This window comes from Crocodylus siamensis, chromosome 12 (assembly GCF_052110815.1).
Source record: "Crocodylus siamensis isolate JL-2025a chromosome 12, ASM5211081v1, whole genome shotgun sequence".
In the NCBI taxonomy this organism is placed as follows: domain Eukaryota; kingdom Metazoa; phylum Chordata; order Crocodylia; family Crocodylidae; genus Crocodylus; species Crocodylus siamensis.
The window spans coordinates 44,086,058-44,108,263 of NC_143406.1; the positions used below are offsets into that span (position 1 = coordinate 44,086,058).

Genomic DNA, 22,206 nt, shown 5'->3' on the forward strand with positions numbered 1-22,206 from the left:
ATGAGATGGGACTCTGCAGGTATCTGCCAGGCCTCTCCAGGCTGCACTGTCTGCGCTGGGCTTTGCTGGCAAGGAAAACTTTGACTACAGCAGGGCTTTTTTCCTTCTGCCTCATGCCAAAAGTTAGCCTGAAAGCGACTGTGGCAGGCTTGCTCCAGGCCCAGCCCCTAGCCACAGCCGCTGTCCTGCAGCCCCAGAACAAAAAAGGACAGGAAGAAATGCCATGACACTGGGCCGCCTGGAGTTGCTAAGATCGCGAGACTTTACACTGCCGGGAAAGGAAGGGCAAGAGTGAGACCAAAGCTATGCAGTCCCCTAGAAGGTAATTATCCAGGCATCCTTATGGCTCTACGCAGGTCGTGTGTCAAAGTAAGGCCTCTTCAGGGCTCCCTGCATACACGGCTGTTCCCTTCCAAGTGATGGTTCCTGCTGTGAATATCTCCTGAAGAGCATTAAGGGTTTATCTCCTTAAGGTTTCCCATTGCTGGGACAGTGGGTGCAGCTGCATCCGGGCTGTTAGCAATGGCGTGGAACCGTTCCAACTACCTGGAGTACTTGAAATACCAGCCTCTCTGTACCACTTCTCCCTGAGTGACCTGGGGTGGGACACTCCTCTGGGGAAACAAGTCTGGTGCTGACCAGACCCAAATGGCCCCATGCACTGGGGAGCAAAGTACTCAGCATGGGGAGAAGCACACAAACCCCACAGGCAGCTCTGCTCGGGCAACCGGCACCCCACCCAGGGCTTCTGGCAGGCACAGAGGGGAGAGCTGGCATCCCTGCCCAGTGCCATGCATCTGGCTGGTGCAGGGACCTCTCTCACATGACAGCACCAGTCCCAGGCACCAGTCCCTACTCCCAAGGCCCTTGGGCAGTCTGTAGAGGAGGAGCTGTGCTGCACAGGACTCTGTCTACCCCTACGGTGAGAACCAGCCTAGCAGGGGAAGAACATCAATCATTCACATACACCATTGCATACCAAACTGCTATATTTCCTTGCATAAAACACCCCCACTTTTTTCTCTCAAAACCCAGCTGCTGGAAACCAGAGTGGGCATTATATGCATGGAAATACAGTCAGAGGAGTTCCTGCTGCTTCCTGTACAGAAGGGAAAGTAAAGTCTGCACAGGATCCACAGGGAGCTGAGCAGCAAGCAGGCTCAGCTCCCCAGTTGCTGCTACTCAGTTACTTACTACAAGGGAGGAGTTTTCTCTGGTTATCCTGTCTTTCAAAAACAAGGCACATCTTATATTCCAGGGTGTATTGTATGCAAGGAAATATGGTTATACCTCTAGCTGGCAGGATCTTTTGCAGCTTTTGCTGGGAGCAGCTGGGGGGAAAGCATGGGCTCCTCCAGCAGGAAGACAGCTCAGGGCCTATTAGTTTATGAGCTACAGGCCCAGCCCATGGGCCAGGAGAGCGTAGCTTAAGGCTGCCTCCATCGCTAATCCAGAGGCAGGGCCTGGGTGAACGTCCCAGTCATGTGGCTCAGGCAGGAACTGGCTGGGATGGGGCTGATTTTCACTGTTTTATGGGAACCTGGAGAGCTGCCAGCCAACATTTAGGTGCCTCGCCTGCAGCCACAGGCTCAGGGGAGGTGTTATCCGCCCGCCCCGCGCCCCAACTCCCCTCAAACAGCTCCCGGACTGACCCACACCGTCCTTTGAATCATCTTGGCCGCCTTGAGCAGCAGCTGCCCAAAATCACCCGGGTCGAAGGCAGTGGCTGAGTGCTGGACGCAGAGGCACAGCAGGAAGGCGGGGGTCAGCTTGTGGTCATCGCCCCCGGGCTCGATCAGGGTCAGGATCCTCCTCAGAAGAACGTCCTCCACGGCCCGCTCAAACTCCAGCTGCAGCTTCTGCTTGGCCGCCCTCCGGCCGGTGGCAGGAGATGGCCCACGCCTCTTGGACGACGAGCCCCTCTCCTTCAAGAGGCTGCCACACAGCTTGCAGGCGGAGGGCAGTTCGGGGTCCGTGGCACGGTGCAGGGATTTCAGCCGCATGAGGCTCTGGGCGGGCAGCGGCTGAGCCTTCACGGGGTCCTTGTAGAGAAGCAGGTAGTACAGCCCCAAGGACAGGAGGTCCCCGTGGTGCAGCACGATTGTCCTCGACACCTCCGAGAAGTTGACGGCCACGCTGGCGCCCAGGATGGGCTCCAGCAGCAGCTTGTCCTCCGCGCGGTGCCGGGCGCGGTTGGAGAGTTTGAGGCGCCGGATGGTGCAGTGAAGGGGCAGGATGTCCGGGGCGGAGAGGCTGATGCTGGGTTTGCTGGCCTGAGTCCTCTGGCCCACGGTGTGCTGCTCACGGTTTAGCAGGTACACCAAGCTGTCCTGCAACGCAAGGGAGAGCAGCGTGGAACAGGGAGGCCTGACACAGGGCAGCCACCTTGGGGGCAGAAGCCATGAGAACTGGCTTCTCTTCCCCCCCATCCAGTCCCGTGCCCTGGTCTCTGGCCTCGATGCCACCTCTGTGCAGCAGCCTCCTGCAGTTCTGCAGGTGCCCACAGGAATCACCTTTGCATTGCAGCACTGCTTGTTATTCCAGGCACTGCAGCGCTTCCCCCAAACTATAGCCCAAGCGAGTGTGGCAGTGAGTCATGCACCAGAACGGCCTCGCCACATGGAGGGGGGGGGAAGGAGCAATTAGCAGCCCGTGGCTCAAATTACACTGCAATTACTTTGCGACTCTATTGTGACTAACACATCTATACGTGCGCCTGCTAATGTGCTCAGTGCCGTTACACAAGTAACTTAGCAACTTGCGTTCGTCCCATTTAACTCTAGCGGTTCCTTGGGAGGGGAACTGGAGAGTGACTCCATATGAGCGTTACTGATTGTCGGCCAAGGTTCGCAGTGGCTTGCACATACAGAGGTGCAGAATGGGGACACTGACCAAGGGGCTCTGCAAGGCAAACAGATGCCAGGAATTACCTGAGACACCCCAAGATTATGAGAGCGTCAGGAATTTGCAGGCACTCGGGGCCATTCATAGGAACAGGGGACTAGCAGGGGCCTCTTGGGCCACTGAGCCTGGCCCCCTGCAATCACAATTGTCACCCCAAGGAATCCCCATAATCACCATGACAAACCCTTGCTTACAGCCACAAGACAACCCCCACAAACCACCTGCACCCTACGATATGCCACAGGTCCCAGCAGGGTGATGCGGGCAGCACCTGCCAGACGTGGCAACAACCCTTCAGGAGAAAGGTGGCTTGTCCCTACCCCAGCTGGCTCCCAAGCTCTGGCTGGGGGCAGTCTCACACTACCTGAATGAGTTCACATGCAGCAAGACCTTCCACTCCTAGTGAATCCTCCACTACAGCAGCAGTACTATGCAGGCTGGCACGGTGCCCCTGGCAGTGGTACCCCCCAAAGTCATCATCATGGGATCCATCCTCTCCCAGTGGTGTTACTTGTTCTTTCTGGCCTCCCTTCCCAGTTCAGATGTGGCCTTATTACTTCATTCTCTCCATGACACGTGCAGCCTGATGTCAGGGCAAGGCAGCCCTGGGGAGTCCTCCTCAGGGAAGCACACTGGGCCTAATTCTGTCTCAGCTGCATGGTGCAATATGGTGAGCGAGGACAGTGGGACCCATTCCCTCTCACACTGAAAACCAGCCCCCCAAGGCCATGTTCCTGACTCCTCCTGAGCCTCAGCATTCTCATCTCTGAAATGGGAATGATAACTGTTATCAGCGCAGGCTGTGGCCTACCACACAGCAGCTGATGCCAAGGCAAGGCCTCCTGGTTGCATGTTGCCAGAAAGCAGAGCCAGAAATCATAGCACACCCCAGTGTTTAACCCTGGCCAGCTCAGCAGGGAAGCCAGCAGACACTTCAGCCCTGCTTGCTGGCCAGGTATAGGAAGAGGGATTGGCTCAAGATTCCCAGTGCCCGCTCCACCTTTACCCTGTGCCTGGATACAAACAGCGTCTGGCTGTCCCGAGCAGCTGAACCCTAGGTCTGTCCCTGCATCCCTAAGGCACAGCTTTTCTGTGGCTAAGGAGAGAGTCCTTGCAAACAGAGCCCTTGAAGCACAGCCATGCCACTGGTCTTCTGCTGCAACGTGGGGAAAACCTCTCTCTCCCTTCAAACCTGATGCAAGGACTGTTCAGAAGAGACCGAGTGGCCCTGGGGGTTGCTACCAGCAGCTAGTATCCACCAGGTTTTCCCCTACATTTTTCTCCCATGGCAGCCCATCCTCCAGGCACAAGTCTGGGCTGCAGGAGAGGGGCAAGCGTGATGCAATCCAGCATCCAAGTGTCCAAGCTCCAACATTGCCTAATGGCCCTAAAGAGCAGGGAGAGCATGATGGCCTGGGGGAGGGGGCGGGGGGCAAAGCCTGCCGGGGCAGAGGGAAGGAAGGTGGAGTGCTTACGTGCTGCTGGCTGTAGCCCTGCAGAAGGAGGAGGTGAGGGGACTGGTAGAGGGAGTACCGCATGCTGCCCCCGGTCTGCTCCTCCGTTGGGGCTGGGGCCGGGGACTCGCCCAGCGAGGTCTCCAGGCCCCGCATGGTCTCCGGCAAGGTGGAGTAATGTTTCTTGAGCTCCTCCTCCTGCGAACCCGGCTGGCTTAGGCTGGTCTCGCTCACACTGCGCCGCAGGGAGGGTGGCGTGGCGTGGCGCTGGTACCCCGTCAGCAGGGTCATGGTGCCCTTCGCCCGGTTCCTCTGCAGCTTCCGAGCTTGAGCATTGATGCCTGAGGACGAGAGGTGTGGTTAGTGGCATCTGATCACACAACGATCCTGCTGCCCCTGCCCCACTCCCACCCAGGGAACCGCACCAGCTAGGGTCAGCCAGTGTCCGACCCCCCTGGGCCAGCCATGCTGGCACAAAAGGACATTGCCTTCCCCGGACACAGTCCCATTCGCCACCCTTGCTCTGTCCAGCATGATGCCATTGTATCTCTTGATGCTTCTCAATCACTGCCCACGCTCCAGAGGCAGGACTAGGGGAGTGAAGCCAACCCCCACCCCACTTTGCTCTTCCCCAATACAAGATTATACCACTGGACAGCTGCTGCCCAGCACCCGCCTTCTCCCCCTCCAAAATGTCCCCAGCCCAGGATGCCCCAGGACTGACAATCTTGAGGTTGCCTAGGCCCTGGATCCCCAGCTGGATTGCCCCATTCCCTCCCACAGCCCTTCAGCGTGTTTCATCCCAGTACAAATATGTCCAATTTGTGAGCAGGAGCATCTGACAGAAGGACCCGTTGTCACTGCCTGCCCAGAGGTGCAAGCTCCAGCATCTCCTCCCAGTTTCGGTCAGCCGAGGCTTGGTGAAATGCAGCTTAAAGACCCCGGAAACTCACCAGACAGTCTGAGGACCAGGAGGAGAAAGTAATAATTCCCCAACAAAGCAAAAGACACCCCCTTCCCACAACTCCACACTCCTTCCTGAGCGCGGCAGCTGGAACACAGAAACTGCAGCCACCCAAGACCTGGATGTGAGCTCTTAGAAGTGAAGATGATCACAGTTCATGCCACACTCGCCCTGTTAAATGAAGAGGAGCAACTGCCCATCCCCCACATCTTCCCAACACCAGCTGCAAGCCAGTCTCTCAAGCCCTCCCCACCTGTCCTGAGAGCAGCCAAGATCCACCTCTGGTCTGCAGCATCCTTCCCCCACTGGCCCGAGCTCTACCGCATAGATAATCTGCTTCTCAAAAATCAGCACAGGTCAGAATGCAAAGCTACGACATCTGGCTTCAGTCCTTGCTGTCCCGCCAGCTAGCAGGGTGCTCCGGGGGTCCCACGCCCTTGCCAGACACGAACGGCACCTGCCCGTGAGCAGGGTCCAATTGCTGCCTGCCAGGAGCTGCAGACTGCAGTGTGGAGCCTGCCTGCTGCAGAGCCGATCTGTAATTAACTTCTCACAAGCGTCAGTTCGGGAGAGCTGTCAGGAAGACTAATGGGGTCCAGAGCGGGAGTATAAATAGGATGGAAGAGGCACAGAGAAAACCCAACTGCATCCTCTCGGCCCCACGGCTGCAGAAACGACCCAGCCTGCTAGAGCCCTTTCCTAGGCTGCAAGCATCCCTGATTGGGTGCAAGTTGTGGGAAAGGAAAAACAGCAGTCGGTGTGAACGCTGTTCTGCAAACCTCCTACCTTTCTTTGGCAGTCCTCGGCAGGCCGCTATCACGGCCGTTTGACGGTGAACGTGGGGGCTGGAGTTGCAAAAAGGGTCTAGAAAATTCTGTTGCAAGGAGAATGCTGCTTTCCAAGCCACCAGAGAGCAGCTGAGACAAAAGAGCAAGGACCCCCGTTCTTCCAGACCTGCTCTGCGGCTTCCTCCGGACGGGTAGATCAGAGATGTAGAAGTCCAGGGTGCAGAGGAAGGCACCAAAAGAAATGTCTCTGCTGGAAAGAGAGCGGTGCTCTGCACTGGAGAGGCAAGCCCAGCCGCAGGCTGCTTAAAGGGACATTATCGAATTCAACCCCCCCAGGGCAGGCTGCCTTATTTGGTGAGGAGCAGGCGCTGTGTTCTGAAATACATTTTTTTGTTTGTTTGCTTTAAATCCCTCGCTCCTTCATTGGGAAAAATGAAAGGGATGAAGGGATACAAAATAAACCCTACTGTTTACATGCCTCGGGATTAGAGCAAGGGGTGGCTGAATAGCCCGGAGAGTTCTCGAACGCGGCCCGCAGCCATTTCACAGCAAGACACAGCGGAGCAGGTTGGGATGCAACTGTGCTGCCTGTCTAAAGAGGAGGGCAGCTGCGATCCGCGGCTCGTGACGCCCACTCCTGGGTCCCACGAAAACGGCCAAAGCGCAGATGCCTTTGCCTCGGGTCTGTCCTGCTTTGGGGAAATTGCTGGAGATATGTTTCTTGGAAACTCTGGTCTCAGAGGTTTGCTGACAGCCCCTGGGACACCTACCCGGAAAAGGAAGGAGATTGGGAAGGCCGCGTGAACCTCAACCTGTACTGGACAGGCGGTACCAGGTTTCACACTGACAGCTAAGGAAAAGGTGCTCTATTCCAGTTTCTCACGGTGAAACATCCATCCCTATGTGGCATGGTTAGGTCTTTTATTCTGCGTGGGCTGCATGCCCTTGAGGGCTAACTTCTCAAATACGTAAACATGTCCAGCAGCGGGCAGGAAGAGCACACACCTGCTGTCGGGAGGACGGCCTGACTGATCCACACGATGCATTCGCGATTCATCTTTCCACGTCAGCTCTCGGAGGAGCCTTTACTAGCATTTTGGATGTCTCTGAAGAGCAGGCCTGGTCTCCGTTGTAGGCAGGGTGAGCTGAGGCTCAGGGAGGCGAATGGCAAGCCTGACCTCGAACCCACAGCTCCTCATCCCCAGCCGCCCCCTCCCCAGGCCTTGCTCCCTCCAGAGATGGAGACTTGCAAAAAAATCAGGAGCGTTTGGCAGCACCTCCCTGGCGCAGGACAGCAGAGTTATGGCTCAAGAGCAGGTCTCCTCCCCTCATGAATGGAAAGCTCCTTGCCTGCTGCGGGCCGTGAGGAAGGCCTCCTAGCCAGCCACAGGAAGGGAATGTTGCATTTCTGGAGGCGACTGCCCCTGGGTCCTTTCCCTGCACAGCCCTGGCCCAACCGGAGAGAGCGCCGGCGTATAAATCAGGCTGCAGCAGCCACAGGAGAACAGCATCCTCCTGAACCCTGTGCTCCCGCCTGGGGCCCTGCCACTGCTCTGGCGTGGGAATGGGGCTCTCCTTCCTTGCCCAGCTCTGCTCATGCTCAGCATTTTCTACCTGGCTCTTCCACCCAGCACTTGGCATCCAGGCCTCTGTCCGGCTTTCCCAGGAATCAATAGGAGCTGGGCTGGGCTGCAAAAACCCTGCTGCTTTGCTCTCCTGGGATCAGGCTTTGGAGAAGGGTGGTGGGGAGGCTGAGCGCCCCGTGGCCTCAACATCTCTCCCCGCACCAGCGAAATGAACGTTCAGGTTTTTCTTATCTAGCGGGGAGGAAGCTTCTGTGTTTACTCTGTGCAGCAAAATCCAGGAGGAAAAAGCTGCTTATTACTCCCAATACAGCCCCGGTCACAGGCTCTGTTCGAACTCCTGAGCCGCACTGGAAAGATAAACACAGCTCTCTTCCTGAATGTAACAAAGTCCTTCTATAACTGGGTTGTTTTTTTAATCTTTCTGGTACCGTTCCCCCCCCCGCCCATATCCACCCCCAAAACATCTGAGACCTAACCAGTCCAAAGCGCTGGTATGACAAGCATCTCACAGGCACCAAGCCCACGGGAATCGCTGGCAGTTCTCCTTTCTGTATTACATGGAAACATAGATTTTACGCAGGAAGGGAGGATTCATAAGAGGCGCAGATATCTAACACCTTACCGAGAGCTTTCGGCTAGTAAAAGTAATCGTGACCTGGAAAAACCACCATACTGATAACCCAGATCCAGACCTTTCCTCTTTCTGGGGACCAGGCAAACCCCCGGCCCAAACAACACTCGGGATTTCACGGCAAGTCCCGAGGCAGCTGAAGCTGCACTAACCAAGATGATTTCCTGGAAAGCTCTGCTTCCATTTTTTAAAAAGAGTGAGTTTCTAGAGCCACAGGCTTGAGAGGGACCTCAAAGGCCACTGGCTCCAAACCGCTCCATACAGAGACACGGAGCTGTCTGCTCCTAACCTGTCCTTGGCCCACTCAGCCTCTTCTTGAAAACCTCCAGTGAAGATGACCCCATGATCCCCTTAGCAGCTTGCACCATCACTCTCAGGAAAAGCTAGAAGATGTGATCCAGGTGACACTCAAGGCTCAGAAACCAGAAGACAAAGAACATGATGTTGCTCTGCATTTTGGTTTTTGCAGGGCTATATATATACATATATTTTAATCTCAGTGTTATGCAGCTCGACTTCTGTTCTTGAAGGCTCAGGATTAGCCCATTCCCTCCCACGACCCCCTGGGGAGGCATTGGGTCCTTCTCCCCTTTTGCAGATCCGGAGACAGGGGAAGAGGAGGCTTGATTCAAATGGCTCCTCTTTGACCCATTTGCCCAGTAGCCAGAACACCAAGGAGCCTGCAGCCCCAATAACAGATCCAACCATAGACGGAAGGAGCTTGTTCTCTGCTAAAGGAGACCTGTGCACCTCCCTTCTCAGCACAGCACGCCCATTCATTTATTGCCAGCCGGCTGTTAAACGGCCACGGCCAACAAGGGTTTGTTTGTAGGGACTTGCCTTTGGCCCAGTGTTGTAAATGGGGAAGATGGTTCCACCTCTGATCAAGGCTGGAAAGGGATGCCTATCCTGTGCTGGGCATCCCAGCCATTGTTAGGAAGCTGCAAGGCAGCAGCTTCCAGTATTTTATAGTCTCCTGACCAGGCACGGAAAGGCAAGACCATTTCATTTGGAGCCCAGTTGAACTCTGTGCCTCGGCCACCCTGAGCTGAACGAGGCATCACTCTGCCCTGTCAGTCAACCCAGAAGCTTGGCCTAGTGCCCACTTATTCTGCCATCCCCAGTGGCACTGCATGACACCTGAGCTCCCACATGTAGAGTGGCTACCTACCAGTTTCCAGACTGGTCTGAAATGACCTAGGGCCAACCTGCCTTAGGTCCCTGGCAGATGTTAGACTTCACATGTGATTAACTTGTTAAGCATACCATAAAAAGTAACCTAGCCACACAGTCAGGCAATTGATGGCATGTCAAAAAATGAAACCAGCCACAAAAATAGTCCACAAAATATGTGTAATATTGTTGTGGCTGGTTTCCATTGTGCCTTAGATTGAATGTGGGTCAAGGTAGCTGATTGTTGGTCCCAACCCCAGGACTGCATGGTTCACGCCAGTCTGCAGGCATCTGACTTTCAGCTAACCACTACATGTGTGGCAACATTAGAAGGAGATTGGACAAACACCTGGCTGGGGTCATCTGACCTCAGCACTCTTTCCTGCCCAGGGCAGGGGGCCAGACTCAGTGATCTAATAGGTCCTTTCCAACCCTAAAATCTATGAACTCTATGTGTGGCATGGCAGGAGACGCAGTTGTTGGTGTTAGGGATCATATCCCATGGAGGCACTAAAGGAATGTGTGCCAAGGGCCCAAGAGACCACCTCACTCCTCAGGCCAGATAGGCAGGGCTGTGACCAGCAAAGCTTGGCCTTGATTTAAGATAGGGAAGAGGGTGACAGGACAGCCTTCACCTCAGGTTACAGTCTTCCCCAGGCTAGAAGAGCACCCCTCCACTGGCCTTCCAGACACACCACTGCAAGAGAGCCGGGAGAGGTCGAAGCTGAGAGGAGTTATAGGCTCTTTTGGAAGCTCAGTTCTGACAGTCATCAAAAACGAAGGGGTCAGGGTGGTGTGTACCTTTATTATGGGCTTTGCTGTTCCTGCAAAATTGTGTGTGTGGACACTGGTGCTAGGAGAGAAGCCTTAGTCCTACTTAACATAACACACGTGTCATTTTTGAATAACCCCTAACTTCTATCAAATTCATATGCCTGTGGAGAGAGGCACCTTGCAGGAAATCCTAGAGAAATGCTTTCAGTGGCTGAATCCTATATTTTTATTTTTGGACCAGTTTTGCCCAAGGGCTCCTGGCACCACATTTCACCAAGCAACAGATCTGCCTCTGACCCTATCTCTGTTGTCCCACAGGTCCCTGGCCATCAGGCAGCAGGCCCAGGGACTGCCACTTAGGGGGCACAGCATGCAATTCCAGGAGTATTTACATGTTCATTAATGTACTTTAAGTAATGTGCATTAAATATAGCACTCTATTGTGAGATACTAGAAAAATGCGCATTAGCCTATTTTTACATGCATTAGCTAAAGAGCACGGGGCATTTATACACGTGCTCTGGAAGTTGGGGGGGGGGGCTTTAATTAGAGCAGCTCTGAGAGCCAATTTAATTAAAACACCCAGAACCTCTAATGTATCAGCATCCCCGTGCTTCATAATGGCGGCAGGGGCACTTTATCTAAAGCTCATCAAACGAGTTCTAGATACAGCTCCCCCATCGCCGTTTTGAAGGGCAGAAATGCTGATACCCGAGATGCAGGAGGCTGCTGGAGCACAGTAATTGCCACCCTCAAGCAGACTCGATTAATCAAGTCTGCTCTGACACGCTGGACTTACAGCATGCCAGAGCAGCCGCCCTGCTGGTGTTTAGGCACCCATGGTTTTTTTGTGATGCTTTAATGTGCATTACAATAGACTAACACACATTAAAGCGTACATGTAATTGCACCCCCACTTTGAATCTGCTGAGGATGGTTTAATGAGGGAATTTTTCAAATGGGAGCAAACATTTATCGCCCAGGGGTAATTCCCATACAGCCTGCTCCGGCATGACAAAGCTTGTGCCTGGAAACCATCCAACAACGTCCCTTCCAATATAATAGGTTTATCCCTCGGTATCCCAAGAAATGTGTGCAACTGAGACTACAGGTCTTTCAGGAAAGTCGGTGGGAGCTAGAGGAGTCTAAAGCCCTCAGGAAGGCTGTGCAAGCAAGGGTGGCTTCTGCAAAGGCAATTACATTAAAAAAGCAGAGCTGGGCCACGTAAACCCATTTCCCTCTGGCATCTCCAGTTCTCAGGGAGCTGTCCTGCACGCCATGCCTAGATGTCCAGGTCTGTCTTCCCCCGAGCCCTTCCCAGTTAGTCAACTCTCAGTGCTAGGCAAGGACTCCTCTATGGCAAGGAAAGAGTGCTTGCAAGACGGGGCCTTGAGAACTGAAGTTCAAAGGAGAGGTCAGTCCCACTGTAAAACAGTTTCAACCTGGGCATTAATTAGTGGCTTGAACAGCAGCCATTCCCTCCCCAGTGGGAAGCAGCTAATAAACTAATTAGGATAAGGGGTAAGGAGTAGATAAAACCCTTAAGCTGTTTGCTAGGAGGACACAGATGGAATCAGAGCCTCCTGCATGCTCTGAAGTCTAAGCAAGAGGAAGGATCCAGCGGCCCGTGGAAGGACAGTGTGGCTAGCACTCGTGTCTACAGACCCAGGGACCTGGCACTGTGGGACCCAAGGCAGCAGACACATTATCTACGCAGAACTAGTTTCGAGATCCCTAGAGACCGGTGCAACAATTTACAGATCCTTAATGTGCCTTGAAGGCATCTCAGCACTGAGTCTGCTTCACTGTATCTGTTTAGGGATTACAGGCGGCTCCTTTCGAGGACATGGAGGGGCCAAACCCCTGCTCCTCCCACACTTTAACCCTGCTGGGTTACACGCATGGGGCAGAGGGAGGTTCACACTAGCAGTCAACACTGAGGTCACCTGCCCAAGGATGCAGCTCAAAGCCAGTTTCCAAGAGGAGGCTTGGCGCACAGCCACTCTCCCACGGTGTAGACACTGGAGAGAGCGGCAGATTTTGGCCACCCTAGACACAGCTAGGACTCGCTCGGTTCCCAGCTCCAGCCCCTGGCGGTCTGGGCATGCTGGGAAAAGCAGGCTAGCTGAGCCTGGACTCTGCGTCGGGTCATCCAGATGGCTGGCAGACTGCCTTGGGGGCATGTCAGCCCATTAATCCACAGGGATAATTTTTTTTTTTTTTTTTTTTAAAGTCCAGCCGGCATTGTTGTCCCAGGTTCCTGCTTCCCACAGGTCATTGCAAAGCAAAGTGAGAGAGTCACCAAGGCTTTCCGAGTAATCTCCTACAAACAGGAATTATCATGCCCGGGACTGGGAAAGGACTAAAGCGGCATGGGAGGTGATGTGGGCTGTGGTGTTCAGTGGTCACTCAGATGCATGTAAGAGTCCTGCCACATGTTCAAATTACAGCTTGGTTGAAACCAGCTACAACGTTGTCACACATTTTCAAGTACTAACTTTGTAGCTGGCTGGCTCTTTTTATAGCTGGGTGGACATCTTTATGGCATGATAATTACTTTGAAGCTGTGACCAGTCTAAACTTATAGCGCAGTTAACCACTGAATTGCGTACTATATGTAATGTGTGCCTAGGGCCTCAGAGGCTGCTTTCCCTGCCTGGCTCCTGGATGCAGCAACAGCAATTGCTCCGGGCTGCACCATCCACATGCCCTGTCTGAGAAACTGAAGACCCCCAGGGCAAGACCATCGTTGTGGCAAGACATCTGGGCTCCTGCTGGATCTCAGGAGGCAGGGGAGCAGATCCAGGACACGACGCAGTGAAGGATGGGCAGGGTAGGCTGCAGCACCTGCAAGCAGGAAATCTGCACTCAGATCTCCCACCTGACAGTGCTGTTTTCGGGAGGGAGGGAGCTGAATGCAGGACCGAACCTGCTTGCTCAGCGGCCAGCAGGCCTGACGTTATAGGCCAACATTTCTTGGCTGAAACTGTACCAGTTTGCACCAGCAGAGAAGTTGGCCCCATCACCTCTGCAGGGTTAAAAGAGTTAACCCACCGCCAACCTGCTTCCCAGACATTTTTAGGTATCACGCTGCAACTAAAGAGCACAGGTAGCTTGAACCAGCCCCAGCCCTGCCCAGGCTCCCTGCACCTGCCTCATCTCCCTCCCATTCCCCTCCTGGGAAGTCATAGGCCATGTGTGCAAGAGGTAGAACCGGAGCAGAGCTACTGAAAATATGCACAGGCAGACACAGCAAGGCATGCCGGGCCATTACACGGGGCTTGGAGGCAGCACAGTCCTCATGCGGCATCCTTGCATAGCAGAACCAGTGAAGTCAAGAAACCCAACAAAAGGACAAGCAACTACCCCAGGGGAGGTTGCCCATGACCCAGAGACGAAGGGCCAGCCCCAGTGCAGATGAGGGAGAGGACAGTGCTTTGTTCCAGCCCCCTGGCTCTACTGAAGCATCTTTGCTTTAAAATCTATCTCTTGCTACCAAGACGTATCTCATCCCAGTGCAAACCCCAATGCCTGGAGAGAGGAGCATCCTGGCTCCATAAAGCTGTTGCTGAAGCCTGGTGACGGGGTATGAACAAGCAGTGCAGCGCTTTCCTCTCTGGGCGGAGGGAGAGCTAAGGCTGCATCTTCCAGCCTAGATTTCCCAGGCTCCGGTGCAGCAGCAGGATGAGCTCACGGCTTTCCCCAGTGTTTTAGCCTCCCGGGCAGTCTGCAGTATGAGCCCCCCTTCTCTCTCTTGCCTCCGAACCATAAGCCAGGCAACATTGCAGCCTCCTTCCCCCACGTCACTCCCAGCCACCCCCACAGACTGCACATGAATAACTCCTCTCGACACAGGGAGCAGCCCCTTCTGCGTGGCAGCGCTTCCTAAGGAGACATGGAACGTGGCCCGGGCTTCCTTCGCCCCCTCACTCCCAAAGCGGAGCAGCAATAACCTGGGGTACTAGGAACAGGAGCTGGTAGCAATGGAAAAGGCGGCGGCAGCGATGGAGAGATCACGACAGCAGACAGCCCAGCCTCAAAGCATAGGGCATGGATGTGGGAGATTTCAATCTGCAAGGCACAACACCCGAGAGGACAGCAGCAGCCCGTGGGGCAACGGTCCCCGTCAAACAAGGTGGAAGCAGATGGATGCCTTTGGGTTACAGCTCTGACCAGCCCTGTTACCTAAAAAGATGCTGAGCTACAGACCTGTGCTGTGCTCCAAGATACCTCAGACACCAAAAAAATTGGGGTAGAAAACCTGTTCTTCCTCCTATTTTGGTCATGCAACAAGTGGCTGAGCTCTCATTCTCTCTCCCTCTTTCCTGGGCCCCTGACAAAAGCCAGGCTGACTTGCATGCCTCTCCCACGTTGGAAGTATGTGAGTGAGCGCTGTCTTTATCTCCGCGTTGGGATCTCCATGTGACAGTGTTCCTAAATGCCAGCCTCCTGGCACAGCCTGGGCCAGCCCCAGCCCCAGCCCTGATTTTAGCCGGTGTGAGTCCAAAAGTGAATTAACCTTGGACTCCGGAGAGAAAGAGGAACGTGGAGATGACAGCAATGAAAATCGAATGCCCCAAGCTGCCCTCAGACTCAGGATGCCTACCTGAATGATTCAACCAATGCTTGGGATCACCCCTTGCCCTGATACCATCCCAGAAATGGAGGACTGGCTTCTCTCCAGCTCCTTTAGGCCAGGCTAAGTCTCCAACTCTCTTTGAGCGGAGCCCCATGGAAAGGGCAAAGGTCCGGGCTACTGAAAACGGGTATCAGTAGCACAGGGCAACCCTCGGTGAGAGCAGCACGTGTGCTCTGCAGCACCTCCACCTACGCACACTGCATGGGCCAGGGAAGGGGGCTGCAGACCATCGCCTGGTAGCATCACCTTGGGCAGCCCCTTGACCTCACCCCTGGAGAAATGGAGGGGATGGCAATGCCTCCCTCTTCATTAAGTGCAGTGTGAGCTGTGTGTGGGAAGCACCATTTCCCTCGCAGCCAATATCCCTGCAATTACAGGGCATTATGATGAGCCCAGCTGACATAACAACCAAAAGAGAGGGCCAGAAAAGCAAGAGTTTCTCCATGAAGACAATCAGCATTTCACAGCCAGCCAACCAGACGACCCGCTGTGGGTTTTCTTTCCCCAAATGAGCTCATCAATAATAACTGGAGGGAAACCTGAAAACTTCCATCTCCTCCTACAGCCTGGAAGCTCTGAAACAACTGGGGTAATAGCTGTACAGCGAAAGCACAGTGGGCCAATTTCCATCCCTGGCCCTTGTTATTAATGTGGAGAACTGCTTTACAGCAAAAAGTAAGGGACAGCAAGGCAAGACAGACTGTGCGTGTGCACTTCCTGCAGCTCCAGGACCAGCCCAGACCACATACGCATGAAGTAGCCAGGCTGCCCGGGGGTGCCCACAGCTTGGCTGAAGAGTCCAGTGAAACTATGTCTAAGATGCGTCTTAGTATAGGTAGGGGTTTTGTAAAAGCTGCTGTCAGCTCTTCCCTACCAAGGGCTTGTTAAAAATATTTTTTTTCCCTCAAAATCTCCGTGGTTTGAAATAATCTTTCAAAAACACAAAGATAAACTTTCCATTTATCCCTACGCAGCTGGCTTCAGTGTGGTAGAAATGGAATCGCTGGCTCCATTTGTCTTGCAAATGTTGGGATTCTTATGACATCTTTGTTTCTTATGGTGTGCCATAACCACCAATCATCACCACATTGCCCAGGGGATAGGCCTGTTACTTCCATGCAACTCAACTGCCAGAGAATAAGTTCTAGCTGAGCGCCGCTTTGCAAGACCCGTGGTGCCTTCCATAAATGACTACTTATGATTAGAAGTGGAGGTGGAAATCCTGCCTAGAGTTAAGATCAGCCAGTGCTTCTCATCCATTATCATTACCAAGCTCAGCTTTCAGGAATTTCTAACTTTACCAAACTCTAACTGTTCAGATTAAACAGTAAGTTGTTGCTGTTTTTCCTCGCTGTATGTAAGCCACCCTGAGCCTGTGTTGGGAAAGGCAGCATAAATATATAAAGACATGCATGCTTTAGGCTAGGGTGATTTTAGCTTTATGGTGATTTTTTGTGGGACAGATAGAAGAAGAAACTTGCAGCAGCTATGAGTTACTTCATTAGCTCAAATGCTTCAAGGGTCTAAACTGAGTGAAGATAAAGGAGGGTCTCAATATAATGCAGTTTCTCATGGTTTGACTTGTGTGTGTGTGAGAAAAACCCAAGTCAAGCACAAACAAGTTTGGAAACGTCAGCGGCTGTGCATGCAATCTTAATTATGCACGTGTGTTATCACACAGGTTTTAATTAAATGACCACGTGCCCTTTTTTTCCCCCATAGGTGCCATATTTCCCATCCAGTGATACCCAATTCAAAATAAATGAACTGTTACTCTAAAATACTAAATACTCATGCTGCTGAAATCTTATAATCATGTTCCAAAGGAGGCTTGTCTAATTCTCTTTCGGGAACTTGTCTCCAGTGTATCAGCAATACATCTTTCACATGATTAGTGCTCCCTATATGAACATTTCTACTAGGGCGTCCAACCACTTGGAGATCCTGAAGACTAGACTAGACATTGCAGTGGACACATGTTACAGGTAAGAGTGCGACAGGGGTGAGTTTGGCCATACTGAGTCATCTTCACCTCTAACATTTCCACTATTCAGTAAATTCAAGAGAGGCATCCTGTATATAGCGTTTTATTATTTCAGGAATATGACTCCATGTCACCAATGAGGTGAGGTCTCCCGTCCAGATACAGAAACTTGACATGAGCTGTTTAGAAATACAACCCAGAACAACAGGGAAGCTTGGTAGCCAGCTCCACTGGCTGAAGCTATTTTGGCTGGGCTGAGAATAAAGCATCAGGGAGGAAATCAGGAGCTGAAAGAGGGAGTAGAGTGCTCAGATGTGAGGGAGCAATCCCTGGATCAAGGAATGAATAAATGAGAGCCAAGAAAGGGAGAGGGGGTGTTATACAAGCATCTAAATGACTCGGGAGCACAAAGCCTGCTGAGTTTCCAGGGGACCTATGATTCACTTAAGTTCTTCTGGAGATCTGACCTCAAAAGACCAGAAGTTTCACTCTGAGCCCCAGCAGCCTACACAGGATCCAGTGAGAGTGATAATACTGACCTGAAAAAACAACCTGCCTTCAATAAGAGGCCAGTCGTAGGCTGTGAAAGTCATATCCTGACAAGAGCTGAATAAGGGATTTGGGAACATAAGGCTGGCAGTGCGCTCCTGGGTCACTGAGAGGCATCCCCTACTATTACAGACAACCATGGCACACAACCTACCATGTTCAGGAATTTAGCGAGCTCCACTGGGGTGTCTTCTCCTAGAGGAAGGCTGTTCCAGGTACTAGAAACCACCTTCTAATCTCCAGCCTCAAAGCAGGAGCTGCAGGCAAGTGCCTACAATTGTGCAGTCCTCCTTCAACACCTCTCTTTCTAATACTGAGATGTATATTGAGTGGGGAGCCTGAGCAATTCCCTTCTATCCAGTGACTCATCGGGCTCACTTTTGCCCACTAACATCAAGCAAGTGATGGGAGACTGAACCAGGAGCATAAGCAGTATTGATCTCAGGAGACACCACCCAAATGGGAAGATGGAGATACCACTTTGACAGACAATGGTCTACTCTGAAAAGTAAGGTAGACGAAGCCAACATCTGAACAGAACAAAGCTCTGCACTGGATGATTGTTAAGCTGCTTCCAAGCTAGGAGCTGGCTTCCCCGAGCACCAGAGAAACTTGGTCTGAGTCCCATGCTTGCAGCTGGATTGGATGCTCACATCCATGGTGGAGTCCACCTGACTTTCACAGGGCTCCAAGGCAGGGCAGGAGTCTGCCCATGCAACCCCAGCAGCAAGACCTGGACCTTACATAGCTGCCAGACAAGTCACCCTGCAGCTCCCTTCCACATGTTCCCAGCTCCTGATGAGGGCCAGGGCTCCTGAGAAAAAACCGTGGGCAAACGAGCTGCAGGCCAAAACTACAATCAGCTCTGCCTCCTCTCCTGCATGCACTGGACTTCACAGCTCACTTATGCTGTTTACATTCAAAATGGAGTAGGATTTGCTTAACAACTGCCAAATAAACAGTATCCTGAGGCTCTGCAAAAACTGGCCTCCACTTACATTGAAAGGATAGATCCCAGCCCTGTGCGTACAGCTACTTAAGAAAGAGCTGAGTTCAGTGCATTGGGCCACACTGAGGGATACAGGACACAGAGGAATCTTTCTGGGATGACTTGGAAGCCAAATAATCCATCCTGAAAGACTTGCATTGTATCTGGTAGCCTATTCTCACCTGCCTCCTTCTGGATACTCTCTATCTGCTCAGGCTCTATTCAATTCTTCTTAAAATCAAGGGCAAAAGAACTGTTGCCTTCAGCGGAGTGTATCAAGCCACTAACCGGTAGAGAGTTTGTGCATGCATGTGCTATAGTGCAGGGGTGGAAATACATCCAGGTATTTAGACCGTTTAGTCCTTGCCTGGAGTCAGGAAAGTGCATTTCACTTAGGAAGTGCCCTGACAAGTGCAGGGCATGGGCAGTGCCCTGGTCTCCCCTGTGCTGTGCCATACCTAGACTCCTGGCAGCCCTGGGTGAACTTTTAGTATCAGGCCCCCCTTCGCCAGAGATAATGATAATAATAATTGGACAAAAGGAAAAGAAATACCATTTTCCAACCCCCTTTCTGTCCAACCACTTGGTTCACCCATGCCTGTGTCCAGCCCTGTCCCCATGGCACAGGGTAGGTTTTGCATGTTATCAGTCACCCTCTGAATGGGGCCTGCATGGACCTTCTCATGGATTTCTCTGGCCCAGATACCTGTGCTCACAGGAGACTGGATACAGCAATGGAAAAAAAATACCTTCCAGATCTCTGGCCCTAAGCCCTGACCAGCCAGGCTTGCTGCTGCTTTTACCTCCCTCAGGCCCCATAAAGAAAAAGGGTTTGGTTACCTGGCTTATATTTGGTTTCAAACAATGCCCCATTCTACCTGCTAGGCTTGCTGTATGCCCAGGCTCTCCTGGTGCACACATGCATTCTTGTACGTGCCCAGGGAACTACCACCACACACCGAGCCAATGCTTGCCTCCAATTCTCTCGCTACAGTCCCGTCGGTTATGTTACAAACAGGTAAACGGGCACTGCATTCAGCTCAGGTTAGTAGGGCAGTGAGCGAGCTAATTCTGAAATCTCCCCCCGGCTCCTGTCCCAAAAGCATAACCTCCTGTTAGGATATGGAAGCTAACAACAGAAAATACTGGCACCACTCCGCTGCAGAAGCAACTGTGGAACTGGCAGGGGGGGAATGCACCAGACAGGCCTTGCGAACCATCTAGTGTCCCCGTATCAAAGCAGTTTGCAGTGATACAGGGGGAGGCACTCAGATGCCACCATGATCAAAAAGTGCCTGTTGTCATGAGCTCAACTTGACCCACCCAGTGGGAGTTTTATTTTGGGAGGGAAAGGAGTCTGCTGACCTGATGCTTAGGTCACCTACCAACCCACTGATTCATAATGACACACACATCTCTGCTGGCCCTCAGGGCCTCTAGAATAAGGTGGGTGTGTTTTGGCCTGTATTGCTCCTCTCCTAATCTTTTTACCTCACTTGATTGCTCACAGCGCTTTGCTCAGGGGCTCCCACTGTTGGGGAAGTCCTGCCGTAACAGAAATGAGAACAGCTCCATGCCAACGTTTCAGGTAGATGTCTAACCCCGGTCAAGAGCACCAATGTCTGGGAGGCACAGTGTGTGGGGAGGGAGCAGAGTGAAACAGTCTTCAGCCCCAGGATGGCACTGGGATGCAATCTAACTGTGACTGGGAGACCAGCCTGATCTAAAGTCTTCCCACTGGATCTGAGGGTTAGATTCAGTTCCTGCAGGTCACACACGGCACCACTGGACCTGCATCCATGTACGTTACCTGGGGATGAGAGAGACGCACCCTTTGGTGCCATGCAAGGATCTGCTTTGACATGAGAGCAGGTTCACAAAAGCATATGCATCTCTGATTCAGTTAGTCTGTGAGGTGCATCTCAACTGTCCCTTCAGACTAGTAAGGCTAACCTCTCTCTGCTAAAAGACATTAAGGCATTAAAGGGAGTATATTCAATTCCCCCTCCAGAATACACCCTCATTGCTACCCTGGTACCAGACAGAGAGAATTCCCCACAGTGAAGAGCCACGAGCTCATGTCAGGGATGCATTTGTGTCTCGGTCTCTGGGAGCTTCTTACCTGCTGTCAGGGTGTCTACTTCCTGGGCAGCCAGCTCCTCCACCTCGGACCTCTTCCGCAGCTCAAAGCGCCGGGCATAGCCTTCCCTGGGCTTCCACAGGTCCTGGATCAGAAGGGGCTTCTCGTTATCCCCAAGGACCCTCAAGCCTTCTGTCTGCCACTGCTTGATACAGCCCTCGAACCGCCCGATGACATCGCACAGCACATACTGGCCAGCATTCACCTTGCTCAGGCCGTAGCGCTCCAGCGCTTCCTTGGCAAGCTCCCGTGCACTCGAGCTGCCTGTTGCCAGAACGCTCTTGTAGTTGGTGCCTGCACAGATGTTGCCTCCAAAAATCTTGAGGACCCCAGGAGCAGAGAGCTGGGTAGAAAGCTCAGCCGGGTCGTCACTGCTGGCACCAGGGAAAGCGGACACCGAACTGCGGTCCTTGTAGCTCAGCGTGCGGTACAAAACCTGGGAAAATATCCGGCTCTGCCGCTTCAGCTTGCTTCTGGAAGGGGGGGCCATGGTGGGAGACGACCCATAAAACATAGTGCGGGAGGTCGTCGTCAGACACAGCTGGAGGGCAAAAGGGAACAACAAGACAAATCAGCATTTCACCCTTCTGCAGGGAAGCAACACGGAAACCCCACAAGCAGCAACCTGCAAGGAAACTAGCACAAGGTTGTCTCCGAGAGCCGTGGCCCGTGGCCGGAGGAGGCTGGCTATCCTCTTTGTGATGGCACGGAGCACGGGAAGGACAGTGCGTGTTTGTGTGGGTGACACACAACGACAGAAGCTCAATACATCCAGCGTCCCTGAAATCAATGGCATCGCCCCAGAGATGAATGTGTCCGCAGGAATTTAATCTGGAGCTGTACCAAGCCTCCTCGCTGGATGTCTCTGCTGGCTAACCAAGAGCAGGCTCCTCTGCAGATGTTCTTGCAGGGAGAGAAAAGCAGAGGCCAGCAGTTTTGTTACACAAAGAATTTGAGAGGCAACCCTCTTGGTTGGTAGCCAAGGCGTTATGAGTCGTGTTTGCTAACAAGCTTGTGGAGCAATTCCATTTTTCAAAGGTGAAAGGCAAAGCTCAAATGAAAATTAAATGAAGTTTGGAGATCCCTCTGGCTTGCCCCCACTAGCTGAGAAGCAAGGCCACCAGGGGCAGGCAGATTTTAATTAGCCTTTCTAAAAATGTCTTTCCCCCTCCACTCTATCATCTATTTTGGCACTTCCTCGTCCATCAAGGACATTAAAAACACATTGTTCTATGACAGCAATGGCAGCGCCTCTTGATGAATGGGATCCTTGTTGTATCAGCTATTCATCAGGACTCCTCTAAGAAGAGCTCTTGGCGTTGCCAGCCAGGGCATGGTGTGGCTACCAGGCTGCTATCCAGCAAAAAATGTCTTAGTGGGAAAACATACTGCGGCATGTTCATCAGAGGACTGGGCACAGGCTTCCTGCACTCATCTGTTTCGGGGAAGGGCGGGGGGAGTATCACTCTTGCACTTTTTAAACAAAAGCATGTTTTAACTCAATCCCTCAAAAGGGACTAGAGTGCAAGAGAAATCTGACAACACCCAAGCATCTTACACATCTATATTAGGTGAAGCACAGACTGAAATCATGCAAAGGAGCCGATCCTAACTTCATGAGTCATCCTGCAG

At 52.7% G+C, this 22,206-nt stretch overlaps 1 protein-coding gene across 4 annotated transcripts in view; it reads right to left on the bottom strand.

Moving 5' to 3' along the window:
• The window catches only part of RADIL (Rap associating with DIL domain), a 56,730-nt gene that overhangs the window by 25,294 nt on the left and 9,230 nt on the right, over positions 1-22,206 (bottom strand). For 3 of the 4 annotated variants that reach the window (XM_090024057.1, XM_090024056.1, XM_090024058.1), the window contains 3 exons: positions 20,557-21,115; positions 4,380-4,699; positions 1,653-2,330 (listed from right to left, as the gene is read on the bottom strand). In XM_090024057.1, the coding sequence (XP_089880183.1) occupies positions 1,653-2,330; positions 4,380-4,699; positions 20,557-21,088 (1,530 nt within the window). In that variant the 5' untranslated portion in view covers positions 21,089-21,115. The remainder of the gene's footprint in view (positions 1-1,652; positions 2,331-4,379; positions 4,700-20,556; positions 21,116-22,206) is intronic. The other variant, XM_090024059.1, reaches the window with a different exon arrangement.